Raw genomic sequence first — 26,140 nt, 5'->3', positions numbered from 1 at the left:
GGGAGGGCGGGTCGCGTGTGTGGTGCTTGCCGCCGAAACATGCGAAAACTTGCCCGCCGAGACTTGCAAGAAGTGTGTTGGCGGGCCAAAAGAAAAAGTGAATGCTCGCGCGCTCCACTCGTTTCTGGCGTGGGCCGCTCGCCCTGCCCCGAACAATGAACTCGGCGAGCGAAAGCCGCGTGCATGTGGGAGGGAAAGAAGGGGGAGGAGAAGGAGGGGGGCTTCCCCGGAGCGGAACGAGTTAAACAAAGGACCTCAGCTAGGCAGCGACAACAGCTGTGTCTGTGTCCGCGTGCCTGGGGCGATGTATAGGAGTTCTTCTGTATAGCTCGCTCTTCTGAGTCACACGCTGCATCGGTGAACGTCCCTGTATTTACAATCATACAGTCCCTCTCCGCTCGCTGTGCGCGGCTTCGCGTGGTTCCTGGAAGTAAGACAGCGCCGCGGCGAAGCAGGAAGCGAGCAGTCGCCGGCGATCACCGGCCAACCTGCCCGAGCCTCTCCGCAAGCAAGACGGCCAGCAGCGGCAGAAGGCAAAGCAGGCCCAGCAAGCCGGGCAAGCAGCAACAGCAGCCGACCAGTTAGCCCGGCAAGTGGCGCCGCCTGAAGGACGCGATCGAAGCGGACGGCGTCGTCGACCCTCTCTCTCCGAGTGCGTTACTCCTGGGGGGGAGGCCATTCTCCCCGGTGACCAGCTGATTGGGCGGTGGGGCTCAGCGGCACGGCGGTTGGCCGAAGCCGCACCACGTGACGGGAGAGCGCGCGCGCCATTGGGCGTTGGCAGGGGGCGTAGTGACGTGGCCCCACCTAGCAACAGGGGCCAGCCACAGCGGCAGCCGGGGATAATGGTGGCACAGTGCAGCGCAGCCGAAGTGGCCGATCGTCCATGTCGCGCTAGGCCTGGGTCTCTTGTTCGGCGGCGCGGCGGGTGGTGGAGCGGCGGCGCGGCGTCGGTGGCGGCCGCGACGTCGAGCGGCGGTTATGAGTTCCCGGGAGTGCCCCGCGATGCCCCTGCGCGGACGCGGTCCCTGATCGCCAACATGAACGGCTCGGCGCCCTCGTCGGAGGCCGGCTACATCGAGAAAAACGCCGCCAACAACAACAACAACTCGTCGCGCTCGGCGGCGGCGGCAACGGGTCCAGCACTGCTGCTGCCGCCCATCAAGAGCCGACCATCGCGGCTTCAAGTTCCAGTCGAGCGTGCACAAGCTCTTCGACGTGGACCAGAACGGCGACTCGCCCGACAACAAGGCGGGTGTCGGAGGCGGCGGCGGCGCGGGCAAAAACACTGGTGGCCACGCCGGAGCAGGTGATGAAGAGTACATGCACAAGAGAGCCCGTACGAGCACCACGAGATCTTCAAACCCGCAGATCTACTTCATCGGCGCCAACGCCAAGAAGCGCCAGGGTACGCCGGGCACGCCGAACACTGCGGCTACGACGACGACCAGGTTCGTACCTTCACGTGCCGCACGACCACATCGCGTACGCTTCGAGATGCTCAAGGTGATCGGCAAGGGCTCCTTCGGCCAAGTGATCAAGGCGTACGACCACAAGCAGCACCAGCACGTCGCGCTCAAGATGGTCCGCAACGAGAAGCGGTTCCACCGGCAGCGCAGGAGGAGATCCGCATCCTGGACTCTGCGCCGCCAGGACCGCGACAACACGTTCAACCTGATCACATGCTGGAGCACTTCACCTTCCGAAACCACACGTGCATCACCTTCGAGCTGCTCTCCATCAACCTGTACGAGCTGATCAAGAAGAACAAGTTCCAGGGCTTCTCCCTGCAGTGGTGCGCAAGTTCGCCCACTCGCTGCTGCAGGCTGGACGCGCTGCACAGGAGCCACATTATCCACTGCGACCTGAAGCCCGAGAACGTGCTTGCTCAAACAGCAGGGCGCTCGGGCAATCAAGGTCATCGATTCGCGCTTCCTCGTGCTTCGAGCACCAGCGCGTGTAACCGACATCCAGCGCGCTTCTACGGGCGCCCGAGGTTATCCTCGCGCAAGTACGGCATGCCCATCGACATGTGGAGCCTAGGTTGCATCCTAGCCGAGCTGCTGACGGGATACCCGCTCTTGCCGGGCGAGGACGAGGCCGATCAGTTGGCCTGCATCATGGAGCTGCTCGGCCGCGCCTCAGAAGCTGCTGGACAAGGCCAAGCGGGCCAAGAACTCATCAGCTCAAGGGCTACCCGCGCTACTGCACCGTCACCACGCTACCGGACGGCCGTCGTGCTAGGCGCTGCCGGTCGCGGCGCGGAAAGCTGCGCGGACGCCGGTTCCAAGGACTGGTCGACGCTCTGAAAGGTTTGCGACGATCCTTTTTCGTGACTTACTCAAGCGATGCCTCGAGTGGGACCCCAGCGACTCGCATGACGCCCGCGGCTGCACTGCGGCACGCCTGGCTACGCGCCGGCGCTACCGCGGACGCCGCAGACCACGGCGTCGGACTCGACGACCCAGCGCTCCTCGTTTCGTCGAGGTCGGTGATCGCGTCGAAGGCGACCCGACTGGGAGACGAGCTCGCGAGTACGCTCAAACTGCCGCAGATTGGCAATCCCGTGTCGTGATGGTGATCCCGTGCGCGGATTTTTTTTTTTCTCTCCCCTCCCTCCGGCTACGAACCCGACCCCTCCATCGTGTTACGTCAAATTGAGAGACCCATGGCTCCACCATTGTGTGTCAAAAAAGGAAAAAGGCCCGACGCGAGACACCAGTGCAGTGTTGGATCTCCCGTGGGAGAGCTCGGCTCCCATGGGCCCCCGTGCGCTTCGAAGAACTAGTGTGCTGAGCTGTGGGGTTTTTTTTTTTTTTTTTTTTTTTTTTTTTTTTTGTCCGGCGGGAGCCCATCGGTTGTGGCTGTTTCGTTTGGTGTCGTCTAGTGACTCACACCCGCGGCGGTTGGTGATAATGCCCGCAGACGAAGCGGCGTTAAGTAGTTGTACGTCACCTTCCCTCGTCCTGGTTCTATGACGACAAGCAGTCACCGAGGCGACCTTTCCCACCCTGCATCGGATTATACACTATTCTACGTGTGGCGTAAAAAAAAAAAAAAAACAGCGCGCGGACGAGACAGCGGCGTACATCGTGTGTAAATCGGCAAGTTGAAGCAACATCCATCCTAATATCCTTAACACTCCGCCACCAGCAGTGCTATACCTCTTTTTCTCTCCTCTTCTGAGATCGAATGAATTTATTTGATGCACGATTTAATTCGCCCGTCGAGGCCCGCTCGTTGTGTGGGAACAACTTTTTTTTTTTTGTCTTGTTTCCCCTGTTGTTGACCGTTAAAGCCGGCTCCGAACAGGCGCATAAATTATTAACGCATGCCTATACCATGCCTATACCAAAATCTTTTCCTATCTCATTGTGGCGGAGTTTATCTCTCTTTTTTTTTTTACACGTTTTGCCTGCCTTGCAAAACACGTGGTTGTGCGTCGGCTCTTATCGCGGAGTGCGCTGAAGTCCTGTTTGTCTGTACAAAAATTTTTCGGGATTGAGTCGGGGATGAACGCATTTTTTAGGAGTTCCCCGTCGATATATATATGTGTCGACCTCGCCTGCGTTTTGACCTCATTTGACCTCTGTGTGGCTCACTGCCGTTTTATTTAAATCCTTTTTTTAGCATGTGTTTTTTTTTTTTCTTTGTCCTCACTCGCACGAAATTTCCTAGGGGGTTTGAAAAACAAAAAGAAGGTCTGCAGATGCGGCACAATTAAGGCGTGGTTGGTTATGTCCTGATGGTAGCAAGCGCCAGGGGGGAAAAAAACCGAGAAGCGAAAGACTTATAAAAAAGAAAAAACGCGATTGCCGCAGAAAAAGAAGAAAAAAAGAAAGCTAAATCGAGTCCGCAGATCTGTGATATTTTGTGTACGGATGGCGCTAACGTGCTAGCCCTACTTGCGAAAAAGCCCCACATTTTTATTTCGCTCGGCGCGTCTTTGTTCTCATCCTAATGTACAGTACGTTCGTTTCGTCCGTCGTACACCTCCCCATCTCGGGTTGGTTGGCCGCGTCGGTTGTGCGGGCACTTTTCCACTTTTTTTTTTTTTTTTTCGTTGGTCGCGCCGCGAACCCCTCTTTCCGGTTATATTTGGGTTGGAGAGCGAGCGAGGAGGCGCTTGGCTACTTTTCTTCATTTATTCATCTTTTCCCTTCCCTATGCGGGGCGCTACTCCGTTGCCGCTTTGCAAAAGGAAGGTAGAAAGAAGAAAAAGACCTCGCGTCTTTGTCGCTGCATCGGCTGTGCTTGAAAACCTAAAGGGCGCATTGTCGCCTCGCCTTAGCGCGGTTTGCTCTGTCGATGATTCTTTCTCTCGGTCGCTGAGCAGCTGCTGTCCTTTCTTTATTGCTCGGGGCAGTGGGGGAAAAAAAAAAAAAAAAAAAAATGTGAATCACCAGAGGAGCTGGCTTCTCGTTCACGGTGAACGCATCCGCCGCCATGTTGGATTCATGCTGCTGGCATCCCTAGTAGGACAACGCTGGGCCGATGCGCCTTGTCGGATCAGCGGTGCGATTTTCTGTTTCTCCCGTCGCGTTTTCTCGGGCGCCGGTCTATATTCTTCCAACCCCCCCTCCGCCCAACGACGACCTGTTGTGTGATGAGAATCACGAGTGCCGTTGTCCGATCAGCTTCTTATTTAAGCGCCATTTTGTGGTTTTCTTTCATCTTTTTTTTTTTTCTCGTTCCCTCCTCACTTTCGTGTGCGTTGTCAGCCCAAACTCTGTAAATGAGAATACTCAGTTTTCTTCTTTACTTTGTTTCTCGTAATTGTAGCGACGGCGCGGCGGCTCTCCAGCGAAAACCAAAGAATGGTGTTATCAGAGAAATAGTAGCAGCAGCAACAAATGCTCAAAACTGGACAAGAAAGTATACCGACGAAAGAGCGGGCGCATCGCATCGATTGCAAACTTCTTTGCCCTCTTTTCTTTTTTCTTTTTTTGAATTCCGTTCCCGCGAACGTTAGCGAACGCGTCGTTTCCTCGAGGCGGCGAAACGAAGGAACTACTGCCAATGTCCTGTGATAAACTGCAGACTATATTTCTCAGCGCAGTGCGCAATCCCCTCTTTAACATTTACGCGCCTTGGTGGCTGTCGCTCTGACCGCGCGATTCTGTCATTTTTTTTTTTTTTCGAAGTACAACAACGTTCCAATGGTTGAACTGAATGAACGAGAGGGTGTTGATTGGGCAGTGGCTTCGGGTCGACGTCACAGAGGCTGACGATAGCCCCGGCTCTTCAATGTGCCAGTAGGGGTACTGGGTGTTCGTGACCTCTCCGGCCTTAGCGACGCCACCTCTGGCTTAGCAAAGCTTCTTGCTTTTTTTTTCTTTTTGTCTTCGACAAAACGACCTCGCCTACCACAAGTCTTTTTAGCGATTGTGTGAGCTTGAACAAAGAGCATGTGTGTCAGCATAAACGTGGTGGTTGGCATTTGGTCCATCTCTTCACCCCTAGCTGATTTTGAGGATTCAAGTTTAAATAGGTTGTAGCTGCCTGTGCAGATACTTGGCGCAGGTCTATTCGAAGTAGATTTCGACTGCTGGTGCAGGTAGCTGAGAGCGGGGTTTTGTCATGTCTTATGCAGTCGTGAGTGGTGAAATTGAAGTACACGAAACACTGATCTTTAACACTGGGTTTCCTTTTTTTTGGCCCAACGAATAGTTGACAAGTCAGTCTGAACTGATGTCGGGTTCCCCTTTTGTGCCCCAAACAATTGCGATTAGTCAAATCGAACTAGATGAAATGATAACTGTGGTTGTGAGATAGTGGTGCTCTTCAAGTCTTTTCTTTTTTATTTTACTTCAACATTTTGTGTAGATACTCTTGGTAGATACTCTTCTTGGTAGATCTGACTTAGGTGGCTGTTCCATGTTCTGATAGTTAGTTGTAGGTCATTGTATGCTTGAAGCGCTGCAAGCTGCGCTTTGTTTTTTGCACAGTGACTGCTGATTATTTAGTATCGCGGATGCTTTTTCCCAGGTGGTGTTCATGCCAAGCATTAGAAGAGATTGCAGTGTGAAACTTTTTTTTCTTCAAAATAATTTCAATGTGGTACTTTGTGTTGTTCCCTGGAAAGTCGGATGCTGCAATTCATGTTTTGTTTCCTCTCTCTGTGAGAGGAAGGTATGTCACTCTCTTTACTGTCTTGTGTGCCCACTATTCTTTGCATTTTTATTTTCAGCATCACACTTTCGGGGGACATTTTGTAATGGAGTGGGAGATGAAAAGAAAGTTAGCAGTGTTTCATGTTTAAATTGTGTCAAGTTGTGTGAAGGTGATGTTTTCTAGTATAAATTTAAATGCAAATATGTGAATTGCCCTTAGTTGTCTGTTCGTGTCATTGGAGGTTCACTGAATCTACACGAAAGTAAACAAGGACTGTTCAACTTAAAAGAGAATTTGAATTGACAGAGCTTATCTTCAAGGTTGGCAGGTATCAACAAAAGAATATCCCCTATGTGTGGTTTCACCTGATTGTGGAATCTGGCCTTTCAGTTACAAAAACATCCTGCAGCCCCCAAAGTCGATGATTGAGCCTGAATTTGGCCAACGTAGCTCACATTGCTGAACGTAGTAAGGCAAAAACATGTTCTAGTTTACATTGCCTTGCACACACTTCATTTCATTGACGTTACTTCCTGGTTGTAAGGGTAAAATGCGGTGCTGTGGCATGAATCTCATTTATGTGCAAGCTACCGGGTCGGTTCCTTTCAGTGCCGCTCGAGTGAAGACCGTTCCTGAATGTGCATTCTGCGATGCAGGTGTGTGGGTGCAGGAAGCGGTCGGTGACCGATTGACTGTTGGCAGGCCTCCTGGCAGCTCTGAAACGGCTTGCGTGTGCGAGACCGTACGACAGACGATGCGCCCCCCTTAGCTCGGGCACGAGGTTGAAGACCTCCGGTCTGTTTTTCATTAGTCAGCTGTAGCTCTTTCAGGAACAACTCCCCGTCCCTTTTCTCCGTCGTCTCTCTGGCATTGGATCCATGCCCATTCGCGTGGTCCCTTGCTGCTTCCCGCCACATCAGACGTGCCGCCGCTCGAAGTTTAATTTGGATGGCAAAGCGGTGTTGGCCGAACCGCGGTCTCTTTCGGGCGTGCGCGCTCTTCCTTCCTCTGTGCGGAAGCCACCTATGCTGCCCCACTGTCCCATATTGCTTCGCTGTCCGGAAATGCTGGCAACAGTCTCCCCTTACCCTTCCGCGGTGTTTTGCCTTTTGGTGTTGGTTGTGGGGGGACGTTCGGGTCCTGGGGATGAGGGAGGGGGGCGTTCCTTTTTATAGCTGCGCGCAGCTTTTGTTTTTAATTGAAGCCAGTTTTCGCTTGCGCTGGGACCACGTCTTTTCTTTGAGATCTGTGCGTGACCTGCTCAAGTGCTTTTGCAGGTTCAACGCTGTTGAGCAGGGTGCCGCATTACTCGCGAACAACACATGCTTGTTGTATGTTGTGACATGCCAGCGTTACGCGCATTTTGTACTGGCGTTGTACTCTCTTTCTCGTGAGCTAAGTATACTTTGTGGCTGTGTGGAATGGTTCTACTTTGCGAGGCTTTGTTGCGCTGTGCTGTCTCCTCAAGCTTGCATGCTCTGGTGAGCACTGGAAGAAACTAGTTTTGGTTAGCGTGGTAGCGTTCTGTGGACAAGTGTTACGAACCCTCTGTGAAAATAGCCAGTCGACAAACAGTGAAAGATTGTGTCGCACCTTTAAGCAATGCTTTTGAAACGAGCCCTCTTTGAATACCACATCATTCTGCACTTTTCCTTTCCAAGCCTACCGTTTCTTCGTGTCTCTTAAGTCTAGTTGCTTGATAGGTCTCTTCACGGGTATTTTTTTCCCACCTTGTGCATGTTAAGTACTTCTCTGGTAGCCCTCAATAACAGACATTGTTAATCTGGTTTCTCTCAGTGAATGTAGGCTAATTTGTAGCAATTTCTACAGCCTACACGTAGCAGACACATAGCCTTGAATGTGCGTGGGCCTTTGTACTGCATGAATGAATTATGTAGCCACGTCTCTCATCAACAGCTTTTATAATCCACCTTCCCATCTTTGAAGAGAAAGCAATTGTTTCCATCAGCTTATGAATGAGTGAAGGGTTGATACACGCACTTTTTGTGTTAGAATGGCCAACTTATCTTTCAAATCATATGTGGTGCAAACAATTGTGCATTGTGTTGTAGTGAGTGCTAGGGGCAGGCAATACTACTTGCGAACGATTCAATGTTGGTTTATGGGGCTAACGATGGGAGATTGAGCTTTAGAACATAAAAACGCGAAATGAATCTCGCGTGAGCTCTTGAAAGTGTGCATGACCTGAACGCACTTGCGCTTTGTGTTGTGGTAGGGGCTAGAAGCAGACGGCTGTTTACAATCACTTTATTGTCGGCAACTCTGGAAACACAGATTTGCTTAGTAACAACATGCAGCCGGGGCATATGGTTGTGAAGCGCACTAAGGCAACTACATATGGGCTGTCATATACATACATATATGCCGACAGCATATGGGCTGTCAGGATGATCCCTCTGCTATCGCAAAGTGAATGCAGCTGTTCCCAGCATTAAAAGCCCAACTGCAACAAAATTCTTGACCATGTAAAGTACCTAGTTTAAGAGAGCATAGTGGAGCCTCGGTGCGAAATATCGTGTTTGAAATGCAAGTGGATGCATCATAAGAAGCTAGCAAAATTAGATGAAACTAAAGAAGAAGAAGAAAAAAAAAGATTGTTGCCACTATAGTTTGTCGCAAGTGATGCATGACTCGGAACCATTAGCTCCTCAACAAGACCTCGGAGATTAAAGCTGGTTGCCTGTGGAGCGCTTAAAGTCTCGAAGGCGGTGTGCTGGGACTTGCGTCATATCCGATAACCACCAGGTGCACGTGTCGTATGCTTAAGTGCTATTTAAAGGCTATTAATAAGAAAATTAGACAATTAATTAGCAACCCTGCAGATTTGACAAGATTGCCTCAATGGTACGTACTACTTGTTTGTAACCAATTTAGCCAGAGCGAACTCGGGATCTGGATGGCAGGCTAAGACAGCTTATTAGTGGACAAGATTGTACAGGATCGCTGAACTTACGTCTGTAATTTTCTCTGTTATCATATCTTGGTACTAACACTATCGTTGGTGTGATGTCACGTGTTTCATGGTTGCTGGAGCTGCTTGTTTATGCTCGATGGATCTGCAGATGCCTGCATGTTAACTTTTTTGAAATGCTCGAATGGCACGGTAATTCCTTAGTTTTTCTTTTTTTTTCAGTAATGTGCAATTAACTGGCTGTCATTATGACATCACGGAAGGTATCTTTAAGATTTGCTGGTGGCATTGCCAGCTAGATTTTTTAATTGCTCTGTTTTCTGTTGTTGAAGCACCTATTCTTGATAAAGGTGACATATTTGCTATTTCTGAAATTTAATGAATTCAGCTTGACTCTGTGCTTTCCTGTAATGCCACTTAATCTTTGTAAGGCTTAGTTTCATCACTTTTGATGTGGGACATTGCTTGTGAGGTAGAATTTTGGTTTTACGTAATAGCAAAGGGGAGGAAGGGGTTCAATTATCCGTTAGGCAAATATGTCTTCGTTTAATTATCAGTTGCATTACATAAGTAACCACTGCTTTGTGCAACATTAACGTCGGGTCGTGCTATACCCGAGAGCTATAGCAGACTGTGTGGCCACTCTGAAGCTTGCTTGAGAATGTCTGGTCAAGGTCAAAAAGGGCACGCAGCATCTAGTGGCACTTCAACTGCTGCCTAATGTGATTAAAGAACTTCGATCATGAGGCCTCCTTTCCAAGCACACAGACGGTTGTAGTGGCGCAAATTCAGGAGCTTTGTAGGATTCCGTTAGCACGGTGTAAGCTAAGCAGGCTAGTTAGATGAAATGTCACTTAGGCAAGCACACATGCCAACATACTTTTCGAACTCTTCCGTAGTCACCAGCCCTCACGCCACGAGATACGTGCAGTCTTCAATTCTAGCAATTTTCAAAGAGGGTCTTGTCACGTGTGTTCCTTGAGCAGAGATAAGATAGCAGCATTGCACATTTTGTCATCGCGCTTCTGATGCGCCTCATTGCGTTCCCTTTCCCTCTTTCTCTGCATGGCTGCAGATGTGCCGTCACACCACATTTGCCAAGAAACCAGTGGTATTAAACTTGGTGCAGCTTAGGTGGTCCTTGCCAGACTTGAGGGACCCTTGTTTGGCTTGCTCAAAACCCCATCTCTGCAGCGCACGGTGGGGCAGCATTTAAATAGCTCTCGTTCTGCCGAGGGGGGGGTGTCAATGTGTGGCACCCCGGGCAGCAGCTTAGTGTTGTATAAGTTGTCGTGCCGCCAGCACGCACCGATCTCTCCGGGGCTGCCGTCTTCCAGGGGTTGGTTCTATTTAGGAAAGGGTCGCACCGTGCTGTGCGACTCTGTGGCAGCTCGGGTCGCCGGAGGATGGTTCCGCTCTTTGCCCCTGCTCTGGTGTAATCGACGACACCGTGTTTGTTTGTTTCTTAGTGTTTTCTTTTTGTAAATTCCGCATTGCCTTTCCGAAGATCCACTTCGGTTTTATTGGCAGCTGTTCCGTTTTGTCCTTCCACCTTGAGAAGAGCTACAGAGAGACTTGAGTCGCCTGTCCTGTGGTGCCCCCGTCTGTTTGCTGCTCTGAGGTGCATCCTTTGTCTCCAGAAGGTCGCAGTGTTTTTGTTGGCCGCGGACTTGCTCAGCACTTCTGTCTCCTGAGAGCTGTGTTGAAAGATTGAGCAAGGGCGCTTGTCGACGCGGCTGGCTCAGCAGCTGGGCCGCCGCATTCAGAACTGGGAAGCGGAGCAACCGGTTAGTGTCTTGCACCTGCTAACACTCAGTGTTGTGCTGTGAGCTACTTCCCTCTTTTTTTTTTGACAAAGCACTTCACTCTTGGTGGTCTTGCCAAGAGGGCGTGACAGGGTGTGGTCGGGCACTTCCTTTGTTCTTATATCTCTGGCACGGCTGAAGTCGTTGCTGCAGACGAGATTGCAGTAGCTGAACTAGACTGGAAGGCTCTTTTCACCATCCCTGCCGCATTGGGTACTTGGTCCCCATGGAGACCTTGGGATTAGTGTCTTGTCTGAAAACTTTCTTTTTTGGTTTTCTCTCTCCGTGACATGTGTTGCGCGTAATGCAAGGTCAACTCTTGCATCCTGTGCAGTTTTGGTCAACATACACGCATCTTGTGGGTGTTTGTTTACGGACACGCTTTTGCTCGTCACTTGTGTGCATTTGTGAGCTGTCGTAGTATCATGAAATGAAGGTCGCCGCAGATGATGCAGATGGTGTGGGCAATGACCATTACAGCACAGCCGAGAATTCATCTTCGCATTGCGTCGCAGTCTTACTGTTGGACTTAGAATGGCAATTGCTGCTACATGCTAACGTTTGTTGGTCGGCTTCTCTTGTGATTTGCAGGCCCAAGATTTGTGATGGAATGTCTTGTGTAAAATTTACTTGTGCAGACACTGATGTTTGACTCAGGCCAGGCTAGCAGCCCTTCGCGGCCACAAATTTTACTCAAGTGAAAATCGCTGATGGACTGGTTTATGCACAATTGTTGTGACAGACATTTTGAGAGCAAGAATGCAACAATGCAAATGCATGCATGCTAGTTAACTGTTAATTTGGTTGCTTCGTCAAGAAAAGTTAATGGCATTGCCTGGTTTGTGTCTCGCTGCTCACGATTGACCTTTAATGTTGAAAATTTTTCTTGCAGCATGGTTTAAAGTGTAGCTTGCAAGATCGAGTTAACCTAGAATGCTGCGATTGTGCCTACTGCCGACCTCACCCACACGATTGCATCATTTGTGACGACCTGACACTTGTTAGGGACCCATAAGTTGGTGCGTGGACCTTTCTGCAACACGCCACACGGCTGTATGGTCTCGTGTTGAGCTGCCGCGCCCTCCGAGTTCCATGCTCTCTGGGTGTCTGGCATTGTTGACTTTCTGTTCCTCTAATTGCTGTGTTCAAGTCTATAGATCTTGTGTATGTCAGTGTACGGGAGGAAGACACCACACAGTAATTGTGTGCTGGTGCTCTCCCCCTATCTTGTGTCTTAGACTGAAGCCATTGCACTGTGGCTTTTCACCTCGGGTGTATTGTTTTTTTTTTTTTGTCTATCTCATGTTTGGGGCTTGGGAGGAGAGGAGACGACGATGCTCTTTTAGTCAAGTGCAGGTGTCACGTGGATTCGTGCACCTTCAGCCATTGGTGGCGTCAATGTTGTCTGCCGAACCCTGTACAGAGGACGCTTCTGTGAGTGCTTAGTGAATTGTGGAATGTTGCGGCGTGGTGGACCGTCTCTTACTCTTTTTTTTTTTTTTTTGCGACCTAGTGGCAGTGGAAATAGCTTGTGTGCATGTAAGTGAGTGTGTGCATTTTAGTGTGTGCGCGGTTGCTATGTGAACTTCCAGCATTGTACATATGTGGACTGGAATTAAACAATGTGTGATGAACTTTTATACACTTAGGCTTTCTTCTAGTCTTTATTTGGCTGTGTTACGGTGGTACAGATGACTTTGCAGCTTGGAGGCAGTCATCTGTGTTACACCTGCCGGTTGATTGTTCACGTCTCGCTAGAACTTGGTGATGGAGGCAGCTGATTGCCTTGCCCAAGCTAGAGCTCCTTTGCGATTGAAAACAAGAGCTCCAGTGCTGAAGGAGCCTAATCATCAATGACATGGGGTCATTTATTGGAGTTACACCCATATCTCGGCATATCATCTGTGCTTACCTAAACCAAGTGCAGCTTCGTGATAAGGCAAGTTGCCAGCATGTAGATTACTTATCAGGCTCTCATTCCAGTAACTTGTGAAGGACGTTTTGTGTAGCGTGGCCACACACATCAGTTCTGACAGAGTGAAAGCTAAAGTTTCCTCCAGGCAAATTTTGTGCCATGGAGGACTTTGTTTTCAAGAAAAACTTACGAATTTCGACGACATTGTTTTCATCTATGGATGGCCAGAACTTTGGTGTTCTACATTTGACCTTTTATTGAGTGCAACCAGTGTACCAGAGTCTACAGTGTTGTACAGATGACAAAAAATGAGGTGCTAATTAAGTGAGCATTGTATTGAGCTGCGTTATGGCAGATAGTGTTGGGCATGGAAACTATGGTGCATTAATGCATCAGGTTCCCTTAGTTCAGTTTCTATAATACACCTTTTGCTATAACAACTGAGTGATTCCTTTTCCCATTTAAGTTGGGATGCCAAGAATGTATGCATTGCTGGATCACTGAGGTTTAATGGTCAAGTGAGCTATAACTAACAGGTTTTAATGGAACAAGTGCGTCTCGTCCATCATTTGCAGCATTAAAGGCTAAAGTGGAAGGAATGGTTTATTTTATTAGGTATGGTCAGCAATTGCTTACTATGGTTGCCTTACCCTATGTGAGGGCATTCAATGCATCTGCTGCACAGTGTAAGATAACCTTGATCTGCTGTGCAGTCACCGGTGCCCAGATATATGTGTGATGGCATCATCACCATTGAACATTGTGCCAAGAAGTGAATTCCAGTTGATGTGCTGCAATAATGGTACTTTACACTTGTAAGCATATTTAGAGCTCTTGGGTTTTCTCATAATGGATGTTAATGTGTGCGGCTTCTTACCATATCGTCTAACATGTAGCTGTGGTCAACATGTGAATCGTAAAAATAGCCATGCTGGCTGATTTTGGCTTTGCAACACTGTGTTCACTAAGAACAGTGATGTGAAGCAACAAAGAAAGTTTGTATTAGCAGCTGCTTATTTCCAGAATGGCAGAATACATAAACTGAAACTACCGTGGTCTACCGCCAAATGTAGTGTATACTAATGTCCAGTAACTTGTGACCTATCACTGACCCTCCAATCTATACGATTTTGCCTCGTAATGTGAGATGCAAGGACAAGTTAGGGTACAGCCTTTTCATTAGCATCTCCCCATGATTCAAATTTTGCCGCGTCTATTGGAAGTAAATTTGCACATTTACTAATTGTGGCATCATTTGCGGTGGCCAGATGAAGTGATTGACCCTGGAAGTCGATATCCAAATACGTCCGCATTCATCTACTTGTTCCCAAAAGATGACTTATGCTGGCCACCTAATTTTGCCATGCTGCTTCCTTTGATTGGCCCTAAGGAAAACTGTGTGCTCGCTTTCGCCCCCTGGGGCGAACATGAAAAACATTCGCCTGTCATTAAACATCCAGAATCAGCATACAGACTGTTTGTAAGCAAAGTGGGTGTTCCGACCCACAGTACAAAGGAGCACCAACATACCGACGACAGTGGCGCCACTTGTTCGTGACGTCAGCCCACCCTTGACATCTTTACATGATTAACGAATTCTATAGGCTATTTCTTATACTTAAGTCAGGTTAGTGTATCAACAGCCTCCGGAAGGAGCACAAAGAATCCTGCACACAAGCCCTTGCAAGCATTCACCCGCCTGTTTTTTACGCCTCTAGCTCCCTTCTATTTTTAATGAGTGTAAACAAGACGCTGGCCACATCAACCCTCCAAACGCTCCCAAGGTTGAAAAGAACGCGCATGCTGAAAGCGCGAGGACAGTGAAGTTTGACTTTGGGTAGGTAAAGAAAAGAACACCGTAGACGTGTGCAAACGAAGCATAACGCAACATCCCCTCCAACGCCAGTGCGTGAAAGGCTGTTGATCCAGGCTTTGCGTCAGCGAAACGGCGGCATGCTTTAGTAAGCCTGCGTGTTTGTGCTGTACTGTGTGTTGTGCAATATTTGCACAGGGGCTTCAAGATGGTGCAGCGGCCAATTATGAAAACACAAATGTTTTCAATGTGAGTTCTTCATGACGATGACGTATCTTGGTGTAATGCGAGCATCGTATAGAGGTGACTCGCCCTCCGTGTTCTGCACGTAACAAGACTGTCTGCTGTAGCCCTGGGGAACCGAAGGGCATCTGAGCTCATTATTCGCGTCCGCAAACGGGTTACACGGAGCCTAGCGGACGCAGTTACGCCAGGCTGCCAGATTTGTTCCTTACAAGTTGACATCCAACACGGCGCAGGAGGTGGCACTAACCGGTGCTCTGGTTTATTAGCGGCTGTAGCTTACTGCTACCGGTTTTTTGGATCGCAACGCGAGCCGTAAGTTTCGAGCGCGCCTCCTAAGAAGCCACTGTTCTTTCTCTCCGCCAATTCCGGGACGATGGCGTATGTAGGTCTTTGCTAGAGACGCCCGGAAAAAAAAAAAAAAAAAAAAAAAAACCGCCGTCGCGTCCGTGTCACCGCTCCATTTCCCGAACGTCCCGGATTCACAGCGCGACGGAAGCAAAAATGGAAAGCCGGCTGCCGTCCCGCTGTGGCCATCCGGCCAGCTGACGAGGGCACAACTGTGACCGCAGGCCAGCGTAACTGGAGTGTTACCGCGCGCGCCGGAGCAAGCCCCTGGGTCAATGACGCCACACCACCACTTCTTCTCCCGGCTGTAGCTGCAAACGTGAGGCCATTTACAACATGCGTCCTTCGACAACGTCTGTGCGTGTGGGGGTGGCGAGTGATCGCCTGCTCGCACACACACACACCGGGCGTCCACGCGTCGCCATTTTCCGACGTGATCGCTACGCGCTCCGTTGCACAGGCGGCCCGCCGTTGCTGTACTCGACGACGGTCGGCCGCGCGAGGAAACGAGCAACGAAAAAGAAGAGGAGCGTTCGCCACCTGTGCCGATACGGGGGCAGGCACGGCGTGCGAGATAGTATGCAAAACCGGCCGTGCCAGTCCGCTTGGCAGGTTTCGGAAACGCGCTCGCGCTGCTCACGGTCGCTTCGTATTCCGCGGCGGTCACACCGAATGTGACTACGCGCTGACGTGAGCCCTGCCAAGTCCAATGGCGGCCGTCGGGCTCTCCGTAGCAGACGACAGGCAACGGAGGAGGCGACGACGCGATCCGGGCGTGTGCCCGGAATCGTGAAAAAAAGAACTTCGTCGCGGTTCCCGCCTGTCTGACTGCCGCTTCTGCTTTATTTCTATTCATTTTCTTTTTTTTTCAGTACGAGTAGCGCGTGTACACGGCTCTATTCTGCCGTTTCTCGCGAAAGCGCGCCCACCTCGCAGTCGCATGCAGCACCAGCCGAAATGACAGCAGCTACGGCAGCGCGCCGCGCGCTCGCCTGCTACACCTACGCTTCAGAAACTAGTCCCGAATTCGGCCTGCGCGTTGTTCTTTCTTTCGAAGCCGCGTCCCGAACGATCGAGGACCGACGACAGCCGTGCTCAGTTTGGGCACCCGTTCCGAACCTGTTTTTAATAAACGACGCAGGCAGAAGAAGTGAAGGGGGGGATTCACGGGCGAGGCAGCATCAGCTGACCGCGGACGGATACGAGACGTGTTCGAAACCATCGCCCGCCCGCCCTGGCGTCCTCTCGCTCACTCTCCCTTCTCTCTTGTAGGACCGGTCGCTGCTGCAACGCGAGGCCGTTTTCCACCGCCCTGCACGAAATTGAGAGAACGGCGAAGCACCCCGCGCCGCTGCGCCGGGTTGTTCCGCAGCATGACCCAGTTCGTGTGGGAGGAGGCTGGCCGCCGCCGCCACCGCCGATCGATAAAACGCCGACCGGGGTCGCGCCGGCCAGCCCGGCCCGGGATCCCGTCGCCGGTAACTGCACGTTTCGACGCTGGCGCGTAAAAAGGAAAGAAAATGCGGGTTATGCGGCCCGCGTAGCCCTTTCCTTGTACCAGTTGCGAAATCGCCCCCCCACCTCTACCACCCTTTCTACCCGATGCTTTAAAGAAACAACTTTCATTGCCTGACTGAGCCAAAATTCTGAAATTAACAAACTGTGGCGCCCTCTAGACGCGTACGAGAGAACCATAAGCAGCACCACATCCTAAGATTTCTCTCTTTCATTGGGTTGGTCATGGTAAATAGCCGGATTTTGGCTGTCGCGGTTACTCAGTGACTATGGTGTTCTGCTGCTAAACAGCAGGTCACGTGTTCGATTCCCTACCATTGCGATGGAACGCAAAAAAAAAAAAAAAAGATATCCTCGTGTACTCAGATTTAGAGATTCGCCATAATGAATCCCAGGTAGTTGAATTTAATCCGTAGCTCCCACCCCGCTACGTTGTCTGTAGCTCGTGCGTTGCTAAGACGTTAACCCACAGAATTCGATTTCACAGCCCAATTTCAACTGCGCAATTAATGAAGTGCAGTTGGCGTCTGCTCGTAGCGGAAGAAGACATTTTATTGACGTCATAAAAAAAAAAAAAAAAAAAAGACTGGATGTTGAAGACCAACGGACACTTTAATAGGCCTTCCTACAACGTGCTCTTGATAGGCCTCTCGAAGCATTGGTCACGTTAGGGGACCGGTTTGCGATGGTGTTTAATTAGCGAATTACGCTGTTACCTCCGCAGGGTCCTGTGTGGGGATTCGTTTTAATGGTGCAGGACAGGTGCTGCAGCGCCACATTGTTTGCAACACATCTTTGAAGTTGTGTCGTTTTCACGGTCTACGCGGCCCTATATTTCGTTGCACTTGGTCCTTAGGCGAGAAGATATGAAGGTAACACTCTATAAAAATATACATAATTATAAAACACGTTACGTTCTTTCGGAGCTTATCTTGTCCCCAAACAGGAAATGTACACAAGAGAGATGACAATTATTGTTTGGAGGACAGGGTGAGCCCCCAAAGGTGCGAACCTGTCTAGTGGTGTATATAGTTCAGGGAGCCGAGAGTTTGCAAGACTAGCGCTTCAAGAGCGAAATACAAGAGAAAGAAATACACACACATACATCGCGATGTATGTCCTTTTCCTTGTGCTTCGTCTAAGAGGAAGCCTTAATTCGCTTTGGGTCGATTCCCATTTCCCTGTTCGGATACACGTAAAACGCAGAAATTGCTTTTATGTGACTACGGGTGAACCGATCTGAATGAAATTTGTCGCCTTTGGGAGAGAGATAAGGTCTACTGACTGTAGGAAGCCGAATTTTGATTTAATGCCTGAAATTAAAAAAAAAAAGAGTTCCCGAAAACTTGCCAGTTAAAAATATAACAATAAAGCACGAGGTTTAAAAATCCTTAACTCGGTATGCACCAATACTATAGGTGTCGCAGTTCTGTAAACTGCATCTGTTCACAAAAGTCTTGCCCACGAATGAGTGGTATACAACAGAGCGGTGCATAATACATCAATTTCGTCCGCTTTAGATTTAGTTCGGGAGAATTCGCCGAGAAAGCTTTGCTGTAAAACGGACGCGGAAAGACAGGCAGGTTTTTGTTATAAAGCGAAGCTTGTCTTTTCCTTTTCCTCGCGGTTTGTCTTTCGACGTCGTTTCTTCGCCTTACGCTGCAATCTAATTTACACCCTTATTTGCTTTTCAGGGTGTAAATTATTTTACAGTGTATATGTAGTTGTGGACATACATTGACAACTTGGGGGAACTGGATATGTTCTGGCTGCTCCTCTGGCCTTCTTGAGGCCCTCGGGTCCAGGGATAGCAGGGGGAAAGTAAACATGTCCGCATTGGGGATTGGTAAGAGGCGATTGAGAGTTTGGTGGCAGAAAAGAAGGGGAGACCACAAACAACGGAGGCGTACAAAGGCAAAGTTCCCAGTAATGGTTCAGAAAGTTTGATGCTGAGAATTCTTTGTGTTTTCGTTTTTTTTTCTCTCAAAAAGAAACGTAGGACATTAGGCAAAATAAGAACAAGAGCTTGGTGGCGCAACCCGCCATACCGTTACAAAGGGGACGCTCGTATGGTATCTATCCATCCAGCTATGCTGTCTTGCCGAGTCATAGAGTTTCATATTACTATTTATTTAGAAACTCTATGTGCCGAGTAGACAACTTAGCCCACTGGGTACGACGTGCCCATTCAAGCCAATCCTCCAGAATGGATGTGACATAAGGGGCGCGAACCTTTAAATACATTTATATATATATATATATATATATATACGTTTTGTATTTCTCCGTGCTATACACAGCTCTTATCAACATTCCTCCCTCGACAAGCATCGTCTTTGCCCTTGTGACGCAGGCAACAGGTACATACATGCGACAGGGCCTGTGCTCGTCTATATACCACCGCTAACTCAAAACAAGCTTCGCGTCATTTCAGATTTCAACATTGCGTTGGATATGCATGCTTCTGTATTTTCGTTCGCCGTCTTCTGGAGCAGCGAGCTGTTTCCCGAGTTGAATGCAGCTTCTTGAGGTAAGAGTGAAAGAGATGAGGACGAGTGGGAGAGCCAGTGCAAGCTGGTGCAAGGATCGACCTTCCACGCGTTCTCCCTCTTACCCTGGGTCGCCACGTGCAGGTAAGAGAATCGAAATGAGTTTTTCTTTTTATTTACTTACACTTTACCTACGTCGCCACGAGGCATTGCGTAGGGTGGACATGGATCGCGACATAACACAAATAGCAATAGATTGTTCTACGAGATGCATAATACAAAAAGATCAAAGATACGCAAAATATGCGAAATTATACAGAATATTCAAACATTACCACAAACATACATTCTAAACATTCTGAGTTGAAGGTACTCATGTCGTCGGAGGCAAATTCTGTTTTCTGGCTCTCTTTTTTCCGTCAAGAGTTGTTTTATTTCTTTCATAATCAAAAACACCGGTAGTACATTATACGGAGAAGGTTTTGGCTGCGCTTCCTTTTAACCTTCTGATTCACAGTGAACTGAGTTCCCTTTTGAGCCAACCACTTGTTGCCGAACTTGCTGTTGTGCTTTCTTCAGTTGTGAGAGAATACTGATAAAAAGCGAGAAGTGTAAACGTTAGGAAATCTTCAAAACTAAATAAAATTCTTGCTCTTGTTTTCTTGCGACGAGTTCCGCGAGTTCACTTGGAGCAAAAGTTTTTCTCTTCAATGCCCAAATGTATTTTAATTTGGTTGATTTGGCGCAAGATCGCGCTTATATGTATATTGCAATAGGTGTATTATTAATGTGCCAGTAAAACGCCGGGTCTCGTATCGAACTGATCACGGCCTTCTACTGCTGAGAACGAGGTCGCGCTCGGTCGTGGACACTCCGTAAAATAACTTACACACTACACACATTGCAACGTGCCTACACATTGCAACGTGCCTGACACCCTGGCACACCTTCTACTGGAATGCAAGAACACCCGAGGAAACATCACAGCGACACAACCAGCAGCAGACGCAGACCCAAACCTCCTCACTGAAACGTGGGACGCTGCGATCTCCAAGCCGGACCTGGTCGATCAGCGCGAACTCGTCGCCCGGACCCGGCGGGCGGTTCAGGCCAGGGGGTTCCTGGAATAAGGGACCCTCCCACCTCGAGTGACAAGTCACCATTTCAAATAAAGGTTCATTCATTCATTCAGACTTAAAAAAGGGAATAAGGGTGTAAATGTGTCTATAACTCACACATTTACGCCCAACAGGGGTAGAAGGGTGGCAGTTACCAACACTTTTACACCGTTATTCACATTTAAAGGGTGTAAATTATTCTACCCTGTAGGACACGCATGACGACAAAGGAATGACAGCGATGGAACGACCGCGACGGCTTAAAGATGACGGTAGGATGACGATTCAATGATGATGATGATGAAATGACGTCGACGATGTGACAATGATAGTAAGACAATCATGGCAGGCCGACCCGGAAGTGACGGCATCGAAATGAAGACAACGTGTGCGGACGCTATATGATGATGCCGATGGGATGATGATCACGGTGTGACGCAGGCACTTACGGAGCTGTAATGACGAGACCGCGAACGGTGAATTTCATTCGGAGCGATTTAACAACGCGGCGTCCCTCGCAGCCAAAGGTGCAGCTATTAAGACGCAGTTCAAAGTTTTTTTTTTTTTTTAGAAAAACGTAAGCTCTTGCATCTAATTAATTGACCAAACAACCCTACGTCTACCATAGCGAAGCTTAGAAATACCCCCTTAATCTGCCCACTTAACGTTTCAATTCATTATTGTGCGGTTATACAGTGGTATGTCGGTGAGAGCCAGAAGTGATCGCGTACGTCTGCTCGGAATATAACTCCTCTTGCTCGTCATACGTTAAAAATAAACTTACACCATGACCGTTCGTCGTCTGCGACTGTACTCCGCTGCAGGTAATGGACACCGTCAATCTCGAAACTGCTCGGCAAGATCGTATAATATTCGTCTGCGTCATAGCATGCTTCGTTGGTCGGGGAAGTATGGGGGAAATTCGTAGCGCTGCTACGCGAGGCTTAACCGATATCGGCAGGGAAAAAAATCGAACCTTCTGACGTCAAGGCGCGACTGCATTGGAGCGGGCGGTACTCATTTGTGGGCCGGGATAATTCGACGAGCATTGATTTCTGCGCGTTCCGCTACACCGGTAAGGTCCCGCGTCGAGTTCGTAGCTGAAACCCGACCACGCGATTGCGGGCACGTCATGCGAGATAGAAGGAAAAAAGGCTAGTGAACGCTCTTAAGAGGAAGCTTTAGCTCGGGCACAACTCTGACGCGGCCTACACAAATACACGTAAAACGCAGAAAAGCTTTTCTGAGATAACCCCTGGACCGATTTTCATGAAATTTGTCGCATTTGAGAGAGAAAGTTAAATTCTAGTGACTGTTGGAAGCGGAATTTTTTTTTACGGCCTGAATAAAAAAAAAGAAATTAATAAATTCCGAAGTTCAAGAAATATAGAAGCACGAAGTTTACAAGTTAATAGCTCTGCATAAAGAACAGATATCGCGGTTCTGTAAACGGCATCCGTTAGATCCTTCAAAGTGGACAAATTCGATATGTCAATTTATACCTTAAGGGGAGAGGCGGGTAAAAAAAACGGCGATTTTCATTAAAGAAATAGATTTTGTGTTTTTAGTTGTTTCAGCAACATTGATCCCTCCTCTTTCACACATGAAGATATCAGAGCCAGAAATGATCGGGAAAAGTATAATAAACTCGGTTAAAGCACTCGAGGTGGCAAGAAAAGGCACAGATATGACGCATTTTCAAGCGCGCGATGCGTCAAACCGCGGTGTCGCACGCCATTGGGCTCGTGCAAGGTGGTAGGCCTAAGCCTTTTCTCTCCAAGGTTAGCTTTGCCGCATGACAATGTCCCCGGGAAGTAATAATAATAATTCAAAAACACAATTTCTCCGCCAATGAAATGAAATATCCAAGTGCTTTCAGTGAATCTTTAAATCACGTGGTGCGATTCCGGCCACGCCATTGGCTGCCAGTGCGCAACACGACTACAGGTCGTCTGCAACTCGTCTGCTCTTCTTCCGACGTACAGCTGTCTCAACGTGTTCCCAGGCTTTCACGCATTTTTCTGCTCCTCATTTTGATGGATGCTGAGAAGAAACGCGATTTTCGATCTCGAAAGTATCGGACAAAGCACAAATTCAAAGGAACCCGCCGCAAGGTCAAGCGGCTTGCAACGGATACGTCCGCGGTAGCGAAGCCTAACCTCGGTGACGACGACGCTTTCGACGGTTCGGAGCCGGCCCGGCGATCAAGATTCATCGATAGCGTAGACGAATTCGTCAGCACATCGGAGAAAAAGCTAAAGATCTTCGAGAATGAAGATAGGAGCGGCGAGGAGATGGCGAGCACCTTTATCTGCGAGATCGGCATCGTCAACTTACTGGTGAGTGCCGCGGCATGTCCGGCATGCGGACGGTGCGAACTCTCCATCCGCGAGTTACCCGAAAAGCGGAAAGGACTCGCGTCTTGTTTGGAGTTGCGTTGCAACAATGCTGCGTGTTTCACGCCCATTGTCTCGTCGACGTATTCGTCGCGACGTGCAGCTCCGGCAGACGACGCTAACGGCGGAGCGCACCCTTCAGTCAGGCCAAGAGAGAGTTTTGCCGTGAACATCAAGGCAGTGGTTTCGGCGCGTGCAATCGGAGCTGGACACAATCAACTTGTCAGATTTTGTGCCGTTCTTGGTTTGCCAAAACCGATGCACCATAAGTCGTTCACCGCCATAACAAAAAAAGTACACCTCGCTGCTACGAAAGCAGTGGCTGAAAACCTGAAGTTGGCTCGGAAAGTAACAGCACAGGAAGCGGGATCTGCCAATGTAGCTGTTATGTTTGATGGCACTTGGCAGAAACGAGGCCACAAGAGCCATAATGGCATAGGCACAGCCATTTCTGTGGAAACGGGGCTTTGCCTAGACTTTGAAGTTTTGTCTAACTACTGCCAGAGTTGCAGTACACGCAAGCCATTTGAAAGCGAAGAGGAGGAAGAAATATGGCAAGCTTTTCATATGCCAGTGTGCGAAAAAAATGTAGATTGCTCAGCACACGCCATGGAGACTAATGCTGCTGAGAGAATATGGAAGAGGACCGAGTCCTACAGTACTCCGCTGAGGTTTACAACCTTTCTCAGCGATGGCGACAGCAAGGCTTATACAGCTGTGTCTGCGGCAAACGTGTATGGAAGTGTGCCCATCACAAAAGAAGACTGCACCAACCACGTAGCCAAGCGGCTTGGGACTGCCCTGCGGAAACTCAAAATGCCGCGAGGGGAGAAGCTTACAGATGCAGTAATTTTGAAGCTGCGGAGCTACTTTCAAGTAGCCATCACTGCCAACAGAGGAAGTGTACATGGAATGTGTTGTGCAATCTGGGCATCATTTTTCCATTCATGCTCAACAGATACAGCCCAGAACCATAAGTTTTGTCCGGATGGAAAGGACTCCTGGTGCAAGTTCAAGCGGGCAGAAGCGTTGGGTCAGGCAGCCCCAGCACACACCCCTATTCTCACAAGCAGCCAGGCCAAGACAATGCTGCCCACATACAAAAGGCTGACGGAGAAACAGCTACTCACTCGCTGCGCCAAGGGGAAAACTCAAAATGGAGCCGAATCATTGAACAGTAAGATTTGGCTGTTGTGCCCCAAGACGAGGTTTGCCTCGCGCACAGTCGTGGAGATGGCAACAGCACTCGCTGTCCTGTGGTTTAACCAAGGTCACAAATGCTACGAACAAGTTCTGCAGGAACTAGGAGTGCTTCCCTCAAAGGAACTCGTTGCGCTGAGCAAAGACTGTGACAAGAGAAGGATTTCGAACATGTCGACGAAGCAGACAGCAGAGGCAAGGTTTCGCCGTCGCCGTCTAGCCAAGGAGGCTCGTCTGGAGCACGCTGCTCACAAAGACTCTGAGCGAACAACATACGGTGCGGGTGAATTCTAATGTTCTGGATTGAATCTCGATACCCTGGCCTACATTGTGTACAATGTTCATATTTGATACCACTTCTACAACAGAAGTAAACAACTTTTATAACTTTCAATCGCATTTTTCTCAACTTCATATTTTGGGCCAAACAAGGCTTTTGTGCACAATATTTTATGTACTTATTTTGGTCCAATCAAGACCACATTTGATGGGCGTAATTTTTAGGATATGTAGAATGCACTTATCTAGGGTTTAATGCAATCAATTTATTTTTTAAGGATGAAAATTTTTGATGTACTCGGGCTCCAGCCACCGAATATGAAGCACCAGATACGAAATTCTCTTAAAATGTTGCCTGTGAAGGGAATCATATTATCTTGCTTATTAGCACTCAGTGGAGTGTTAGGGACAAGAAAAATTAATTTTGCACTGCTCTATCATGCTAACAGCTAAGTCCAGCAGCTGCACAAACATGCACTGCTTCTCACATATGCACGGCACTTAGGACATGAAAGCATCGAGATATCCTAAAACTAAAAGTAGATTTCGAATGAAGAGATCAAGCTCTATAAGTGGTATAATTTTCATTCGCCCAGCATCATTACTTAAAAAGAAATGTTTCTGAGGAGCATCTCCCCTTAAGTGAATTCGTTACGTTGTGTACAAGGGTTCTGAAAATGCTGTATTTCCATATTATTAATTTTTTTTTAGATTCATGTGTAACATATCAATTTTATCTGCTTTGAATGTACTATTAGACGCAACTCACAGAATTGTGATATGATTTTTCATTGCTTAGTTACAGAGTTGTAAGCTTAATAGTATCGTTTTCTGAAAATTTGCGATTATTGCCATTTTTTTTACAATAAATTGACGACCTAAATCGAAAACTCGAAACCAACAGTCACTAGATCTTACGTTTTTCTTTTGAATGCAACAAACCTCGTCAAATTTGGTGCCAGTGGTTGCCGAGAAAGACGATTCTCCTTTAACGTGTATTTAGATAGGAGACCCCAGCTAAGGCTTCCTCTTAAACGTATTGTCACGCAGTAGTTACGGGAAAGAACACAGCAGCAAAATTGTGAACAACATAACTTTTAATTGGGCGAACCTGTGTCCACAAAGCAAGTTAGACTCAAAGCACAATGATATCGGCGAACACAGTCGACGATCGCCGAAATCTGACCAGCGAGTCAAGTGCGTCGGCTTTTATGCGAGTCATCGAACGTTCCAGAGTAATCGCTGGTGCCTGCGTGTCTTCCAGAAAGTCCTATACAATTCGCGTCGCGCACACACGCATTCAGATTACAAAAGCTTCGGTGACAACAGACAACGGATAGAACCATCAATAACACTCCAGTCAATTCCAATCATGCAGATGCGTCCTGCGCTGAGCGATAACTTCCAAGTTGTTGGTGGGTGAAATGCAGTCCTCTAGAAAAGGATAAATGAGTACACCTGTCGATATAGTGACATGATATTTCGACTTTCCATTTATGTTAAGTGAAGCCCCTGGTCCTCGAAACATTATTTATTTATTTGAAGTACCTTACAGGCCCGCAGGGCATTGTGTAAGGAGGGCGAAATAAAGTCCCTAAAAAAACTTTTTTTAGGGACTTTAGGGCGAAAAAGATCCTAACAGTGCATATACAACCAGATGAAAAAGAAAAAAAGTACAATACACGGTAAATTAGATTTGAGCACATAATCGCATAAAGGTAATGCCACGCCGTCGGAGCTCCATCAACAATTTACTGTAATAGCTTTCTCGGAAATAACATATTTCCTGGTTTCCTTTCCGTGTGTGCCGTGACGTCATGACGCAGAAGGTGGTCACGTGGGAGCAGGACATCGCGCCGTTTCGGCATTCGCTCCGGTTCGCTGGGTCGTCTCCAATGCTGCTACTCGTTACACGGTCCGGTGTAGCGGCATTGCAGGCGAGTTATGCTGGCGCCGATTTACGCTATGAATAA

At 48.6% G+C, this 26,140-nt stretch overlaps 1 protein-coding gene and 1 pseudogene across 1 annotated transcript; both read left to right on the top strand.

The window, feature by feature from the left end:
- The first annotated feature begins 981 nt into the window (after positions 1-981).
- On the top strand, positions 982-12,491 carry LOC119435874 (dual specificity tyrosine-phosphorylation-regulated kinase 2-like; annotated as a pseudogene).
- A 9,668-nt stretch (positions 12,492-22,159) lies between these two features.
- On the top strand, positions 22,160-24,193 carry LOC119435875 (uncharacterized). The gene has a single exon (XM_037702575.2). The coding sequence runs from the start codon at positions 22,329-22,331 to the stop codon at positions 24,180-24,182; it is 1,854 nt and encodes a 617-aa protein (XP_037558503.2). The 5' UTR covers positions 22,160-22,328; the 3' UTR covers positions 24,183-24,193.
- The last annotated feature ends 1,947 nt before the right edge of the window (positions 24,194-26,140 follow it).

The sequence above is a fragment of the Dermacentor silvarum genome, unplaced genomic scaffold (genome assembly GCF_013339745.2).
Source record: "Dermacentor silvarum isolate Dsil-2018 unplaced genomic scaffold, BIME_Dsil_1.4 Seq975, whole genome shotgun sequence".
Lineage (NCBI taxonomy): Eukaryota > Metazoa > Arthropoda > Arachnida > Ixodida > Ixodidae > Dermacentor > Dermacentor silvarum.
This window is presented reverse-complemented; position numbering and strand designations above follow the sequence as displayed.

What these genes read in the sequence shown, in the direction of transcription:
- LOC119435875 (XM_037702575.2), top strand. Translation starts at nt 22,329, where the DNA reads ATGGATGCTGAGAAGAAACGCGATTTTCGATCTCGAAAGTATCGGACA.